Genomic DNA, 17,363 nt, shown 5'->3' on the forward strand with positions numbered 1-17,363 from the left:
CTTTTGTTTGCAAGAGCGTGACCCTCAGTAACTTAGGTGTGGGTCTATCCTCTGTCAAAGCCATCCTAACCAACAAGTGGAACCCTTACCAACAATGAGAATGGTGTGCCAGCCTCGGCAAGACAAGTCTGGGACGTGATGCAAAGATCCAAAGATGGGCCGAGGCCATGAAGTGCAGATATCTGAGCCGTGGGGTCTCTCTGTGGGTGTCATTGCCAAGCGACCATTACCACCATTGCCCCAGGCAAAAATGTGATTATCTATAAAAAAAAAATAGCAGAAAGTTGAACAGAACACTGGCCTCCCAACTCTTTTGGATTCCCCACCTTTATGTTCTAGAGCTAAAAAGATTTTTCGCCCCCGTTTATTCCCTTGTATAAAGCCTAAACAATTTCTGATGCCACCGACGTAAAAATGACCATCGCTTCTACATACTGCCATTCATTCATTCACTCATTCAACATTTTTGGGCATCCATTCAAGTATTTATTGGGCATCTACTTCATGACAGGCACTGCTTGAGGTCCTGGGAAGACAGCAGTGAACAAAGCAAAGTCGCTGCCCTTGTGAAACTGACCTTCCAGTAGGGAGAGACTGATTAATTACTTTAGGTAGTATTAAGTGCTTTGCAGGAAGATCAACAATAAAGAAAAGTGGAAATAAACCATAACAGTGGAGTATCATTTCTTTAGATAGTGTAGTCAGAGAAGTGCTTGCTGATACCTGAGCAGACCTCCTGAAGTGAGAGGGAACCACGTCTATCCAGGGGAAGAGCTTTCCAGGCAGAGAAAACAGCTAAGTACATAGCTCCATGTAGGTAAGGTGAGTATCACAAACACAGAGCAACTGCTCCTCTGCAGTTGGAGCAAAGTAAGGGAGCAGACAGTGGCTACAGAAGAGATCAGGAGGTGACTGAAGTCTGGGTCACGTGGGCCACTGCAATGACTTTAGTTTTTATTATTTGAGATAGGAAACCAATAAAGATACTTAACAGTAGGTATTTAAAAGGATCCCCCAGGCTACCATGAGAACAGACTGCAGGGGCCCAAGGGTGGAAGTAGGGAGATCAGTTGTAGTAATGAACTGATGTAGTAGTGAAGTGGTTGGATATATTCAAAGATAATCTATAGAATTTGCTAATGGATGGAATGTGAGGTGTAGGACAGAGGTGCTATTTTCCAAAACAAGAAGGCTGCAGGAAGAACTGATTTGAACAAAAAATCAGAAATTTGTTTTGGAATACAGTAAGTTTGTTTGAGATGTTCATTGCCTCTTATCCAAATCAGAACACTTTTTAATGAAAAGGGGGTGCTATTAACAATTAAGCTCAGACAACAGGCATGAATCAGGACCAATCTGGGAAGACTGGACTATAAAGCCACCTTATCTTTAGACATTCTAAGTCAAGAGGCTGTTGAATTAGTGAGTCTGGGAGTCAGGGATGTTTATATAAAGCTATCAGTGTACAAGGGAGGATTTAAGGTAATAACCTCACTCAGAAAATAAAGGGAGGGAAGGACTGAGCCCTGGACACTTCAAGCTTTAGAGCCGGACACTGTAATCACAGCAGTGAACCTACCTGACTGCATTAATCTGTTTATATGTATATCTCCCCTACCCTACTAGACTATGAATTCCCTGAGAAGAGCAGCTAAGACTTTTTTTTTTAAATTTAAGTATAGTTGATTTATAATATTTTATTAGTTTCAGATGTACAACATAGTGACTCAATAGTTTTATAGATTATATTCCACTTAAATTTACTGTAAAAGAATAGCTATATGTTCCTATGCTATGCAATATATCCTTGGTGCTTATTTTTTATACATAGCAGTTTGTGTTTCTTAATCCCATGCCCCTATATTGCTCTTCCCCACTTCTTCCTCCCCACTGGTAACTACTAGTTTGTTCTCACTCTGTGAGTTTGCTTGTGTTTTGTTATACTCATCCATTTGTTTTATTTTTGAATTTCACATGTAAGTGCTAATATAGAGTGTGTGTCTTCCTCTGACTTATTTCACTAAACATAATACCCTCTAGGTCCATATACGTTGTTGTAAATGACAGTATTTCATTCTTTTTAATGGCTGAGTAATATCCCATTCATTGTATATCATATCTTCCTTATCCAGTCATCTTTTGGAGGACACTTATGTTGCTTCCATGTCTTGGCTATTGTAAATAGTGTTGCTATGAACACTGGGGTGCATGTATATTTTTGAATTACTCCTTTCCTTTTATTTGGAGATAAGCCCAGGCATGGAATTGCTGGATCACAGTTCTGTTTTTACTGAAACTCACTTCCATATTCCCAGAGTCTAAAAGAGGATCTGGAGCATAGTAGGCACACAGCTGATATCCGCCATGTGAGTGAGGCGATCAAGTACAATTCAGAGAAGTAGAGGAACAAACATCAGTAGGTAATATGCCCAGTCACAGAATCTAATTATAAACTCATCATTCTGAAGTTTAACCTGAGAAGTACACATCTACTGAAAAAACATTCCCTCTCTAAGGCCCTGTCAGAAAGTGCTACTGAACTTGCTACAGTATTTTTAATTCTCAATGACACACTCATTCTATTTCTAACATTTGCAGTTATCTAGCATGAACTAACCAGTCTGTTCCCTAAAGCCCCTTGTTTTGAGACAAACAACTCTGAAGGCTGGTTCACTTCCTTAAGTATGGTAACAGATCACTTATCTGACACTATTGCTGGATCCCTCCTGTATGAATAGCAGGTGCAGACTGAAAGAAAATAAAGACATCTCTGAGCATGAGCAATAGTAAAAAAAAAGAAAAAAAGAGTCAAAAGATAAGAAAATGAAATGTGTTTTGCTGCTCACCATTCACCAGAAAGAAATGACTACAAAAATCAAGGTGATATAGGAAGACAGAAAAAAAGAAGCAGAAGAAAGAGGAAAGGGAGTAAAGGGTAGTAGAAGTAACACCAAGAAGATGCTGAGGAGAAGAAATAGCTGAAAGGAAAGAAGAAAATCCCATTAGACCAATTCAGAAAGTTGAGAGAGAAACGGTATACAGCCTTTCAAGTTTTAGCAATCCCCAAGGACATCACTGCAGTGCAGTGACCCCAACCTAGGAGCAAGGTCAAATCATGATGTTCTCCTCTCTAGCCAGGTGGCACCAGTGGTAAAGAATCTGCCTGCCAATGCAGGAGACACAAGAGATAGGTTCGACTCCTGGGTTAGGAAGATCCCTGGAGTCAGGAAATGGCAACCCACTCCAGTATTCTTGCCTGGAGAATCCCATGGACAGAGGAGCCTGGTGGGCTACAGTCTGGTGGGTCACAAAGAGTTGGACAAGACTTAGCACATAGGCGCGCACACACATTCATCTCTCTAGCTACTCAGCCAACATTTATTGGAACCAACATTGTGCTGGGTAAGGTATACATATAAGTATTTGATAATTCTTAAAACATTGTGCCAAAAAAGTAAAAGTTAAAAAACCAGGAATTTAAGGGTACTAACTTGCCATTTCCTAGAAATCTAACCTTTTTACAACAATCACTATGTTGGACACATGAAAAGTTAATGAGGCTCCACAAGCATAAAAACATAACCATCAATTTAACACAAATAAAAAAGTAAACATATGACCCAGCTATACATGGCCAGTCCACCTCTTTCACACCCCAAAATTAAAATATACACATCTGTCCAGCAAGCTTGAAATAATGTGAACAGACTCACCATCAGTAGCTGCAATGGTAAACTCATCACCGCAGGACACTCTGATCACTTGTTTTCCACCTAAGGGTCCCCGCAACAGGTTGATTCCTAGACGCTTCTTATAATTTCCAACGCCCAGCTGTCCACACTTGTTGCAGCCAAAGGTCAGTAGCCGGCCTCGCTCTGAGACAGAAGCAAAAATAAATAACCAGGTACAAATGGGTCATGAAACAGAGAAAAGGCAGACAATGCAGAGTTCCACAGACTAGCTTTTGGTTATTAAGAATATACAAGTATAAACTGCCATACAATCTCAGACCCAGGGCAGTTAGGGGAACTATGACCAATCAGATACAGGGAATGACTCAATATTATATATTCTTTTAAAAAAAACAATCGCATTTGTTTTTGGCTGTGCTGGATCTTCATTGCTGCAGTGGCTTTTTCTCTAGCTGTGGCGAGTAGGGGTTACTCTCTGGTTGCAGTGTGCGGCTTCTCACTGCCGTGGCTTCTCTTGTGCAGCACAGGCTCTAGGGTGTGCAGGCTTCCACACCTACACCTACACACAACACCTACAGCACAGCAGTTGCAGATCCCAGGCTCTAGAGCACAGGCTCAGTAGCTGTGTTGCACGGGCTTAGCTGCTCCATGGCATGTGGGATCTTCTTAAACTAGGTATGGAACCTGGGTCCCCTGCATTGGTAGGCCGATTCTTTATCACTGAGCCACCAGGGAAGCCCTATATACTCTACTTTAAACATGGAAAATGGGTACTATTTAACTTAGAAAACGTCTCAGTTCAATTCAGTCGCTCAGTCATATCCGACTCTTTGCGACCCCATCAATCACTGCACACCAGGCCTCCCTGTCCATCACCAACTCCCGGAGTTGACTCAAAGTCATGTCTATCGAGTAGGTGATGACATCCAGGATCTCATCCTCTGTCGTCCCCTTCTCCTCCTGCCCTCAATCCCTCCCAGCATCAGGGTCTTTTCCAGTGAGTCAACTCTTTGAATGAGGTGGCCAAAATACTGGAGTTTCAGCTTCAGCATCAGTCCTTCCAATGAACACCCAGGACTGATCTCCTTTAGGATGGACTAGTTGGATCTCCTTGCAGTCCAAGGGACTCTCAAGAGTCTTCTCCAACACCACAGTTCAAAAGCATCAATTCTTCGGCACTCAGCTTTCTTTACAGTGCAACTCTCACATCCATACACGACCACTGGAAAAACCACAGCCTTGACTAGACAGACCTTTGTTGACAAAGTAATGTCTCTGCTTTTTAACATGCTATCTAGGTTGGCCATAACTTTCCTTCCAAGGAGTAGGCGTCTTTTAATTTCATGGCTGCAGTCACCATCTGCAGTGATTTTGGAGCCCCAAAAAATAAAGTCAGCCACTGTTTCCACTGTTTCCCCATTTATTTCCCATGAAGTGATGGGACCAGATGCCATGATCTTAGTTTTCTGAATGTTGAGCTTTAAGTCAGCTTTTTCACTCTCTTCGTTCACTTTCATCAAGAGGCTCTTTACTTCTTCACTTTCTGCCATAAGGGTGGTGTCATCTGCGTATCTGAGGTTATTGATATTTCTCACAGTCTTGATTCCAGCTTGTGCTTCCTCCAGCCCAGCGTTTCTCATGATGTACTCTGCATATAAGTTAAATAAGCAGGGTGACAATATACAGCCTTGACGTACTCCTTTTCCTATTTGGAACCAGTCTGTTGTTCCATGTCCAGTTCTAACTGTTGCTTCCTGACCTCCATACAGGTTTCTCAAGAGGCAGGTCAGGTGGTCTGGTAGTCCCATCTCTTTCAGAATTTTCCACAGTTTATTGTGATCCACACAGTCAAAGGCTTTGGCATAGTCAACAAAGCAGAAATAGATGTTTTTCTGGAACTCTCTTGCTTTTTCGATGATCCAGCGGATGTTGGCAATTTGATCTCTGGTTCCTCTGCCTTTTCTAAAACCAGCTTGAACATCTGGAAGTTCATGGTTCAAGTATTCCTGAAGCCTGGCTTGGAGAATTTTGAGCATTCCTTTACTAGCGTGTGGGATGAGTGCAGTTGTGCAGTAGTTTGAGCATTCTTTGGCATTGCCTTTTATAATAGAGTTTTATAAGAAACTTATAATTTTTACAAGAAAACTTACAGATGGTGCTAATTAGAGACAGTAGTTGCCAGAAATTATAGGTATGGCATTTTCTTTAAGAAATGTATTCATTATACATTTGTAATGATTACCAACAAAACATTTACTTGAACGCCCAAGTTGTTAATAAGATAATACTTGATGAGGGGGGAAATAAGGAGAACATACATTTAGTTAAGAAGAGCTACTACTTGATAGAATAAAAGAACCTGAAATTCTAAGGCCTGTGCACACAGTTGTAAATCAACTCACCATCAATAGCAGCAGTGTGAGTCTTGCCTGGGGCGATTGTACGGATCTTATAAAAGGACAACTGTTTGGCCAAGGTAAAGGAGGTGGTGTAGGGAACTTCGTGGTATGCCTGGAACAAGATAAACAAAGACTCAGGAGGTAAAAAATGGAGGGAAAATAGGCTGAAAATATTGTTAGGGTGACCAAAAGGACTTTCAAGCAAATCATGTTATTAAGAAGGTACCAGGTAACTTTTCATCTCTAACAGAATAAAAAAAGAAATCAGTTCAATATGTAATCAGAATTTAGTATGAGACTGGACTTTCTGACAACAAAAGTTTTAAATTCCTAAATTCAGTTCAGTCGCTCAGTCGTGTCCGACTCTTCGCAACCCCATGAATCGCAACACGCCAGGCCTCCCTGTCCATCACCAACTCCCGGAGTTGACTCAAACTCATGCCCATCGAGTCGGTGATGCCATCCAGCCATCTCATCCTCTGTCGTCCCCTTCTCCTCCTGCCCCCAATCCCTCCCAGCATCAGGGTCTTTTCCAGTGAGTCAACTCTTCGCATGAGGTGGCCAAAGTATTGGAGTTTCAGCTTCAGCATCAGTCCTTCCAATGAACACCCAGGACTGATCTCCTTTAGGATGGGCTGGTTGGATCTCCTTGCAGTCAAGGGACTCTCAAGAGTCTTCTCCAACACCACAGTTCAAAAGCATCAATTCTTTGGCGCTCAGCTTTCTTCACAGTCCAACTCTCACATCCATACATGACCACTGGAAAAACCATAGCCTTGACCAGACGGACCTTTGTTGGCAAAGTAATGTCTCTACTTTTTAACATGCTATCTAGGTTGTCATAACTTTCCTTCCAAGGAGTAAGTGTCTTTTAATTTCATGGCTGCATTAGGGTATGCAAAACATGAACTCTCCATCTCAGAAGGCATCTATATAAGGACAGAATCATTGACATCTGTCTTGGTTATACACTGTGCATAGCTAACAAAAGCAGGGCAAGGAATTAAAGAATCTTGAAGACTCTCTCTAGCCTATTAAGCTATCAGTTTACTGTGACCTAATTTTACCTACAAAGTTCTCAACCTGTTAAAACCCACATCCCCTTAGATTAGCATAAAATCTTGTCATGTAAGTTTAAAATTTCACAATACAATGCAATAACAAAACCCAAATCAAGTAATGTTAATTCTGAATATGTCTTTTCAAACTACATAGACACTCTCCTAAGACCTGCTCCAAATTTGTACTCTCCCATTTCACAATCACTACTTTAAAACAGAGATTGCTTAAAATTAATTCCATTCTTTCCCACTTAGTCAACAAACTTGTCTCTCAATATGATTCTTTAGAAAAGGACGAAAACTCATATTACCACAAAGAGGGGACTAGGGCTTAATATTAGAAGTGCATTTTATGACATGCTTGAAGGAGGTAACAGTAATTACATTTAATAAGCCTGTATAGGATCAGTGATTTGAGAGTAATCTTAAAAACTCTCCTTGGAGGTGATACATGGAAAAATGTTTCTTTTCACAATGTTAATCTTCCTGTGTTTATATTTCAGGGACAAGGTAGAATCTGAATTCTGTCACTTGATTGTTTATAATCAATTAATTTATTGAGCTATAATGTACTGTACAATACTGTACAGCTTGATATATTTTTCTACAGGCATATAAACATAAAAACTACCCAGACCAAGATACAGACCATTGCCACCATCCTAGGGTCTCTCCTACCTTTTCTGTTAATGCCAGTACCCCTCCTCCCGGAAGTAACCACTATTTTGACTTCTGCCATAATAAGTTAATTTTGCCTTTAAACTTCAAACAATGGGCATCAGTGGGCTTTCCAGGTGGCAGTAGTGGTAAAGAATCTGCCTGCCAATGCAGGAGATGTCAAAGATGTGGGTTTGATCCCTGGGTCAGGAAGATACCTTGGGGGAGGGCATGGCAATCCATTCCAGTATTCTTGCCTGAAGAAGCTCATGGACAGAGGAACCTGGTGGGCTACAGTCCACGGGGTCGCAAAGAGTCGGACACCATTAAAGAGACTTAGCACACACAAACTTCAAATAATGGGCATCATATAGTATGTACTCTTTTGTGGCTGGCTACCTTTGCTGGACATAGTATCTGTGGAGATCCTCACTTTCTTCTTAAGTGGTCACAAATCAATAATGGCATTTCCAAAGAAATTTCAACCTAGAGAGGTTCTGATGGTTTATTTAGGACACCAAATGGGGTACTCACTTCATGGTTGATGATTCCAGACATGCACTGATTCAGACCCAGTTTGTTGAACTCATTGAGTCCACAGGCTAACACTTTGCCTGACTGGGTCAGAAGAAAAGTCCCATCACAGCCACACTGAACCGCGACAATAATTAAGGCCTTGGGAACATCCACCTGCAAGAAAAAAACAAATTAGGAAAAAAAAAAAAAAGAAATCTCCCCAACACAACTTGTATTAGGAAAAAATCCTCAAATTCTTTCAAAACTGTGATGTTCTGCATTTAGCAGAATGACTACAGGGAAGTAAAGGTTGCTCTATTCTCTTCAGATTTGCAACCCAAAAAAGATGTCCTTTTCATTATAGGGGATTAGAATGCAAAAGTAGGAAGTCAAGAAACACCTGGAGTAACAGGCAAATTTGACCTTGGAGTACAGAATGAAGCAGGGCAAAAGTTTATTAATAGAGTTCTGCCAAGAGAAGGCACAGGTCATAGCAAACACCTTCTTCCAACACAAGAGAAGACTCTATACATGGACATCACCAGATGGTCAACACCAAACTCAGACTGATTATATTCTTTGCATCCAAAGATGGAGAAGCTCTATAGAGACAGCAAAAACAAGACCAGGAGCTGACTGTGGCTCAGATTATGAACTCCTTATTGCCAAATTCAGACTGAAATTGAAGAAAGTGGAGAAAACCACTAGACCACTCAGGTATGAAATAAATCAATCCCTTATGACTATACAGTGCAAGTGAGAAATAGATTTAAGTGACCAGATCTGATAGAGTGCATGATGAACTATGGACAGAGGTTTGTGACACTGTACAGGAGACAGGAATCAAGACCATCCCCAAGAAAAAGACATGCAAAAAAGCAAAATGGTTGTCTGAGGAGGCCTTACAAATAGCTGTGAAAAGAAGGGAAGCGAAAAGCAAAAAGAGAAAAGGAAAGATATGCCCTTTTGAATGCAGAGTTCCAAAGAATAGCAAGGTGAGATGAGAAAGCCTTCCTCAGCGATCAATGCAAAGAAATAGAGGCAAACAAAAGAATGGGAAAGACTAGAGATCTCTTCAAGAAAATTAAAACATACCAAGGGAACACTGCATGCAAAGATGGGCACAATAAAGGACAGAAATGGAAGGGACCTAATAGAAGCAGAAGATATTAAGAGGTGGCAAGAATACACAGAAGAACTGTACAAAAAAGATCTTCACGACCCAGATAATCACGATGGTATGATCACTCACCTAGAGCCAGACATCCTGGAATGTGAAGTCAAGGGGGCCTTAGGAAGCATCACTACAAACAAAGCTAGTGGAGGTGATGGAATACCAGTTGAGCTATTTCAAATCCTGAAAGATGACGCTGTGAAAGTGCTGTACTCAATATGCCAGCAAACTTGGAAAACTCAACAGTGGCCACATGACTGGAAAAGGTCAGTTTTCATTCCAATCCCAAAGAAAGGCAATGCCAAAGAATGCTCAAACTACTGCACAACTGCACTCATCTCACACGCTAGCAAAGTAATACTCAAAATTCTCCAAGCCAGGCTTCAGGAATACTTGAACCATGAACTTCCAGATGTTCAAGCTGGTTTTAGAAAAGGCAGAGGAACCAGAGATCAAATTGCCAACATCCGCTGGATCATCGAAAAAGCAAGAGAGTTCCAGAAAAACATCTATTTCTGCTTTGTTGACTATGCCAAAGCCTTTGACTGTGTGGATCACAATAAACTGTGGAAAATTCTGAAAGAGATGGGACTACCAGACCACCTGACCTGCCCTTTGAGAAACCTGTATGGAGGTCAGGAAGTAACAGTTAGAACTGGACATGGAACAACAGACTGGTTCCAAATAGGAAAAGGAGTACGTCAAGGCTGTATATTGTCACCCTGCTTATTTAACTTATATGCAGAGTACATCATGAGAAACGCTGGGCTGGAGGAAGCACAAGCTGGAATCTAGACTGCCGGGAGAAATATCAATAACCTCAGATATGCAGATGACACCACCCTTATGGCAGAAAGTGAAGAAGTAAAGAGCCTCTTGATGAAAGTGAACGAAGAGAGTGAAAAAGCTGACTTAAAGCTCAACATTCAGAAAACTAAGATCATGGCATCTGGTCCCATCACTTCATGGGAAATAAACGGGGAAACAGTGGCTGACTTTATTTTTTGGGGCTCCAAAATCACTGCAGATGGTGACTGCAGCCATGAAATTAAAAGACGCCTACTCCTTGGAAGGAAAGTTATGGCCAACCTAGATAGCATGTTAAAAAGCAGAGACATTACTTTGTCAACAAAGGTCTGTCTAGTCAAGGCTATGGTTTTTCCAGTGGTTGTGTATGGATGTGAGAGTTGGACTGTGAAGAAAGCTGAGCGCCAAAGAATTGATGCTTTTGAACTGTGGTGTTGGAGAAGACTCTTGAGAGTCCCTTGGACTGCAAGGAGATCCAACCAGTCCATCCCAAAGGAGATCAGTCCTGGGTGTTCATTGGAAGGACTGATGCTGAAGCTGAAACTCCAGTATTTTGGCCACCTCATTCAAAGAGTTGACTCGTTGGAAAAGACCCTGATGCTGGGAGGGTTTGGGGGCAGGAGGAGAAGGGGACGACAGAGGATGAGATGGCTGGACGGCATCACCGACTCGATGGGCATGAGTTTGAGTCAACTCCGGGAGTTGGTGATGGACAGGGAGGCCTGGCGTGCTGTGGTTCATGGGGTTGCAAAGAGTTGGACACAACTGAGCAACTGAACTGAACTGAACTTAGAGACTACTGTTTTCAATAAGGAGCTTAAGTTTTATAATAAACAGGCAACTGCAGGTTGACCAAACAGATAGCTCCTGTCAAAGTTTTAGCAACAGGTACTTAGTTACTACTTAGGAACACTTCTCAGAAAACACTGGGGAAGGAGAAGCTTCAATCTATTACTGATTTAGTCCTCTGAGATACAATATCTCATGATGGTTACAGAAGAACTCAGCCGTGTGGAGTCCCAGTCATACAGTAAATGAGGTGACCAAGGACTGAGGCAGCAGCCAAGATGTCTGAAGACTCATATCCCTCTGTAGCTAATTAGACAGGGCTGGAGAAAGGTGGGAGACATGATGGGTGTACCTGTGAAATCTGAAAACTCAAACCTTCTAACAATACTATAGCCTTTTCAGGTGAAGAGGAACAGCTATGAATTCTACTCAGTGAGAATGGTTCCCCAGATATATTAGTTAATTTTTAAAATGTAAACAAACATCGTTCATAGTGAAAGGTATAGCTGATTACAGTCAACCTTCCAGGGGGCGAGCCTCTGTTCTAGGGTGGGAACGTGACTGTGCTCTCCCTCAGCTCGTTTCCGCTACCACGCCAGCTCTGACAGAGCCAGCTTCCACAGTGCTGAAGAATTAGGTATTATGCTTCATACAGTATGACCCCTAAATACAAACAACTACTTCATGTGGTGTGTAGTTGTGGAGGAGGAAGGGAAATGGCTGTGCCAGGTGAGAGGACAGCATACTGCGTTCCAGCATCTTCCCTCACAGGATGTGTGTAGCTTGATGTGCCTTCTTCACTGGACATGCTGATGCAGTGCTGCCTGATGAGCACGCCGTGACTCCAGAGTGTCCACAGTGGCTACATCATTTCTCCACTTTTCATGGTTTAGTCAGATGACAAGACCACAGAGTGCTAAGTTAGGAATCCTGGATTGTCAATCTCCCAGATAGGGAATATTTCAGAAATAAACACTTTGATAGGAGGCGGCAGGGAAGCAGGACTTATTCCTGGACGCTGTGTGACCTAGACAGGCTCTAAGAAGAAGCTGCCTCTGATTTTACCTTTTGTGGTGTGTAGTAATCCTCTTCCGAATCCAAACCCAGTCGTCCTGAGACACACATGAGAAAGAAAATCATTAATGTGAGGGCTCCCATCCCAATGAAAATGTTCTGTAAGATTCTCTTTTACTAAATTAACACTTAAATAGAGGCTGCATGACAGGTTTAGAGGTGCACAAGCTTGAAGTCAGGCCGTGCCCCTAGGAATAATCGGAGAGTGTCAAGGCAGCACCTACCATATTCACCACAGCCCCAAGAGTAGACGTCTTTGTTTCGTGTCAGAACCACCACATGATTATCTCCACAAGAGACCTGCTCCACTGGATTGCTCAGGAAGAAGTCCAGCTGCATGGGTTCTAAGACTTCAGGGCCAGCAACCTTGTCCACCCCCATGCAGCCATAATAGTCAGATCCAAAGGCATAGAGCTGACCTTCATCTGTGAGAAGAAGGAAAGCAGAACCCACCAAATCAATTACTTGTTTTGTCTAATGAGAAAGCTGGACAGGACTGGAACGAGGACAATCTCAGACAATGAGCTCATATCAGATGACTGCAGCAGAGAAATCTGACAGACTGTCTACGAAGCCTAGAGTTCTTTGTATTTAGAGGGTCATGCATACTGTTATGTAACAGTTTGTTTTTAAAAAGTGGTGGGATGATTGTGTTAAAAAGGCTTAAAATTTTGTCGGGCCATCTCTATTTTACAGAGAAAAAAGGAAGCACCAAGCAATCATAAAGTGAGTAATGGTAAGACCAAAACTAAATTTTAGCTCCTGATTCCTGATTTAGTATTATCTACACCTGACTAGGTAGTGAGGTTATTCCTCCCCAGCCCCGCCCTCAAAATGGGAAAGACAATATAGTTCTCCTAATCCCACCTCTTCTGTTACCCACCTGCTTTCTCCTTGCTCATCACTCCCATAATGCTATATCAAGTTGGGCACATTGCTATTAAAGTGTATATTTGCTCACTGCCTTTGGTTCTTTGGAATCTTGTCTTTTGTGTAAAATCCCAGCTAAAACTGCATAAAATTAAGTACAACACTCCACCTGAAATGCACCTGGGTGCTTTCTGCTGCTGGCTTACCTGTTACACAGACAGTGAAATCATCACCACATGACACCTGACGGATAGCTTTGCCTTGCAACTTTTCTACGTGCTTTGGCTGTCGGTAGGAGGCTTTGTCGCCATGGCCCAGCTGACCATGGAGTTTAGTACCCCCTTGCATGTTCTGTGAAATAAACAGGTCTTGTGAAGTTTTAAACTTTTCATGCGAAAGCAAATCAATCTTTAACATCACTTCTTATTAAGAAAAACAGTAGGAAAAAAATCAGCTGATAATTAAGAAACAAAAACAAAGCAAAAAGGTAAGGGCATTAAATCTTTTAATGACAGATAGTAAAAATCCCCTGCCAACAGATAAAGATTTTTAAAATATCTTATCAGGACTTAAAAGGACACATTCCCAATTCTGTCTTTTTCCTTCAAGTCTAAGGTAAACTAATTATGGGTGATGATGAAAATAATGTCTTTATATAGTTTAGCTTGATTTTTTTCTATAGGAGGACAGACTCTTGGAAATCCTTACAAAAGTTTTACAAATTTTAGTCACAGGGGGGTTTCCCTTGTTGCTCAGCTGGTAAAGAATCTGCCTGCAATGTGGGAGACCTGGGTTTGATCCCTGGGTTGGGAAGATCCTCTGGAGAAGAGAAAAACTACCCACTCCAGTATTCTGGCCTGGAGAATTCCATGGACTGTATAGTCCACGCGGTCGCAAAGAGTTGGACACGACAGCATCTTTCACTCCCTGAAATATGCAAGTCATAAGGAATCTGGCTACATCAAAGAGGCTGCTAGAAGGCACTGACAATAGTCCTAAATGACTTCCCAGCAGTTTTAGAGAGGTGAGTCATTCTTCCCATTTAATAGCCCAACTGTAAGGCCTTCTACAAATGTTTTTTAAGCACTAATTTCACTCACCTCTAGAAGTACCCCCAGAAGCTAGTTCTTCAAGTGAGAGGGTATTTGGAAATAACAGCAAATTAAAACTCTGTAACAGAGGTCAAATCACTCATTCTTTCCACAATAGTTGAGTGTCTACTCTGTCACACACTGGGGATAAAGCCTGTCCTCTTGGAGAACTTATCTGAAACTACCGGAAAAAATGAGCTTCCTCCAGAAGGAGGAAGAGTGGGAAGAACTGAGGTTCTCAGACAGGCTGGGGAATGAAAAAGCAGCATGAAGTTAGCCTAAGAAGGCACAGCTGAAGAGACAGGAGGAAAGCCAAGAGAACATGCTCCCGTGGAAGGCAAGGGAGGACAAGGCTTCCTGCAAGAAGGAAAAGTGACCAGTATGTTAATACTGAGGTCAAGCAAGGACTCAAGGGCACCTATCTGTTTTGTTTTCATAATTTAGAGGTCATTTTGTCAAGAGTAGTTTCAATTGACTGGCAGGTGAATGAGGAATGAGTGGGCGATAAGAGACAGCAAAAATATGCAGTATGTTCAAGGTGAGAGAGAAGGTAGTATCTAGAGGGGAACAAAGGAAAATTCTACTCAAGATATACCATCTTCAATCACTGATGGAGGTCTTGGAATTTTCCTGACATGGTACACTACTTCATTTGTTTACAAAGCGACTTCACAGATCTAAGTTGCTCTGAAATGCATGATAATGGAACAGAGTAAACAAGTGACTTTCTGAAGTCACCCACCTGTAAAAGAGAATCCAGTCTCCTGAGTCCGAGCCTTTTAATTCTTTCTCTCCTTCTCTCACTCTCTCTTTCATTCATTCATTCAAAGAACACTTAAAAGCGACCTAACATGTACCAGGCACTTGGGACACATCAGTGAACTAAACAGAAAAAAAATCCCTCCTCTCAAGAGCTTCCATTCCATCATCTCATGCTGCCACTTCTGCAGCACATACTCAACCAACAAAATTCTTACACATCCTGGGCCTAGTGAGGTGCACGTCATTGTTCTAAAGTATGTAGCTTTCACTTACCACCCAAGTGTATAGCTCCTTCTCCACTGTGACCACAGCAAAGTGGGTATTCCCTGCACACACCTGCCGGGCACTACAGCCACTCTTGATGACATCCAGTTTCTGGGGGGTGGATTTCCCACCACCCCAGACATAGACTTCACTTGTTCGGGATGTTACCACAGCAATGGGTGCTTCAGTCACAGTGCTTGACCTGCCAACAACCCCCAGAACAAAGGCACATTTAACATAAAAATTGTATCAAAGAAAAATGCTTTCAGTCTGTTCCCTGAGTAGAACTGCCAATTATGGTATGAGAAAGTATGTTCTTTCTTGACAACTTACTCCAACCCTCTATCATGGCAGGCTTTGCAATTCTTGCCTCAGGGCTTCATCACAGCCCAGCCAGATCAGATACCAGTCTGATCCATAACACCTACACTTTTCAGCTTTTCAACATTCATCATGATAATGATGTCCACTTTGGCAAGAGGGTGAAATTACAGCTTTCTTCTTCTCTGAAATGACTATTTGATATTTAAATGGATGCTGGGCTTCTGAAAGGATGCCAAAGGCTTCTTACTGGGATCAAACAATGTCCAGACCCAAGAAAGAAAGACCCCCTGGTGGTAATTTAAGATATATTACTTTTTTCAAGAGTCTCCTGAGCATTACCTTGGTCTCTTTGTAGGTGCATTAAGCAGTGTGACTTTTTCCTCCATCTCTCTACCAAAAGAAAAGCAAAGATACATGAGAGAAATAATAGTTCTATATTGCACCAGTATCTCTTTAAAACCTTTCACAGACTTAATCTTCTATAAACCATATGCCTCATATGATGCTATAACACTTTTAGCAAAGTACTTCGATACAACTCAAACAGTTACATAGGCCTAGCATTAGACAATTCATTAACCACAATGTGGCCAGCAGTCTGGGGTCATTTGTTGTCTATCTCTGAGGAATGTTCTAGGCTGGACCAGAGAGCCTCGAGAACTTCCTTCTGATGCACGTTTTAGGAACCTGCTAACATCTCCATCGAGTTTGCCCAGTGACTCCCAAAACTCAACATCTCTAAAGCTCAGCTCACCGTCTTTCTCCCCATACAGCTTTTCTTTCTGACTCGCCTGATTCTGTAACCGGCACCTTCAATCCTCCCAGTGAGTTAGGCTTAAAACTTCAGCGATTCTGGATTCAGCTGTCTTTTCTTCAATATTCAAATTCTACAGATTCTACTTGTACAATGCCCTTTATCCTCACCTATCCTTCTCAGCCTCACCACCTTAGCTCTGGGCAGCTTTACTTCCCAACTAGGCTATTCAGTTCAGTTCAGTTCAGTTCAGCTGTTCAGTCATGTCCAACTCTTTGCAACCCCATGGACTATAGCACGCCAGGCTTCCCTGTCCATCAGCAACTCCTGGAGCTTGCTTAAACTCATGTCCATCGAGTCAGTGAGGCCATCCAAACCATGTCACCCTCTGTCATCCCTTTCTCCTCCTGCCTTCAATCCTTCAACCCCAGCATCAGGGTCTTTTCCAATGAGTTAGTTCTTCACATCAGGTGGCCAAAGTATTGGAGCTTCAGCTTCAGCATCAGTCCTTCCAATGAATACTCAGGACTGATTTCCTTTAAGATTGACTGGTTTGATCTCCTTGCAGTCCAAGAGACTCTCAAGAGTCTTCTCCAACACCACAGTTCAAAAGCAGCAATTCTTCAGCGCTCAGCTTTCTTTTTGGTCCAGCTCTCACAGCCATACAAGTAGGATATGATCCAACTCTCACATCCACACAACTGTCCAACTAGGCTGTAGTAGCACCTAATTGGTCTCACCAAAGTTTCAATACACTTTATTCAGTCCTGCACTGACTTAACACTGATATTAGTATTGCTAAATAACTTTTCCTAAGGTTCCATCTCTTATCACATGAACTGCCCTCTCAAATATCCAACACTTTCATACAATTCCCTGAATACAGCACAAATTCCTTCATCTGGCATTCAAGATTCTCTACCTACTTTTCCAGGGTTCCTTCCATCAATTCCCATGTTTCAGCTCAGGGTTCCCATTCTGCCTAAACCAATTATAGCTGAAGACCTGGGGCGGTGCTTGAACACCAGTAATTTTTAAAAGTTCTAGTGGTGTTGCTACTGAGAACGCCAGGTCTAAAACCTCTAGTGTAGCCAAATAGGACTTAGTGCTTCCTGAATATTTTCACAAT

At 42.0% G+C, this 17,363-nt stretch overlaps 1 protein-coding gene across 1 annotated transcript in view; it reads right to left on the reverse strand.

The window, feature by feature from the left end:
* The window catches only part of NEK9 (NIMA related kinase 9), a 41,225-nt gene that overhangs the window by 11,433 nt on the left and 12,429 nt on the right, over positions 1 to 17,363 (reverse strand). The window contains exons 9-17 of the mRNA XM_043472579.1: positions 15,820 to 15,870; positions 15,166 to 15,358; positions 13,246 to 13,390; positions 12,394 to 12,594; positions 12,161 to 12,207; positions 8,344 to 8,499; positions 6,095 to 6,203; positions 3,714 to 3,875; positions 90 to 260 (exon numbers count right to left, since the gene is read on the reverse strand). Coding sequence (XP_043328514.1) covers positions 90 to 260; positions 3,714 to 3,875; positions 6,095 to 6,203; positions 8,344 to 8,499; positions 12,161 to 12,207; positions 12,394 to 12,594; positions 13,246 to 13,390; positions 15,166 to 15,358; positions 15,820 to 15,870 — 1,235 coding nt within the window. The remainder of the gene's footprint in view (positions 1 to 89; positions 261 to 3,713; positions 3,876 to 6,094; positions 6,204 to 8,343; positions 8,500 to 12,160; positions 12,208 to 12,393; positions 12,595 to 13,245; positions 13,391 to 15,165; positions 15,359 to 15,819; positions 15,871 to 17,363) is intronic.

The sequence above is a fragment of the Cervus canadensis genome, chromosome 6 (assembly GCF_019320065.1).
Source record: "Cervus canadensis isolate Bull #8, Minnesota chromosome 6, ASM1932006v1, whole genome shotgun sequence".
Classification (NCBI taxonomy): Eukaryota; Metazoa; Chordata; class Mammalia; order Artiodactyla; family Cervidae; genus Cervus; species Cervus canadensis.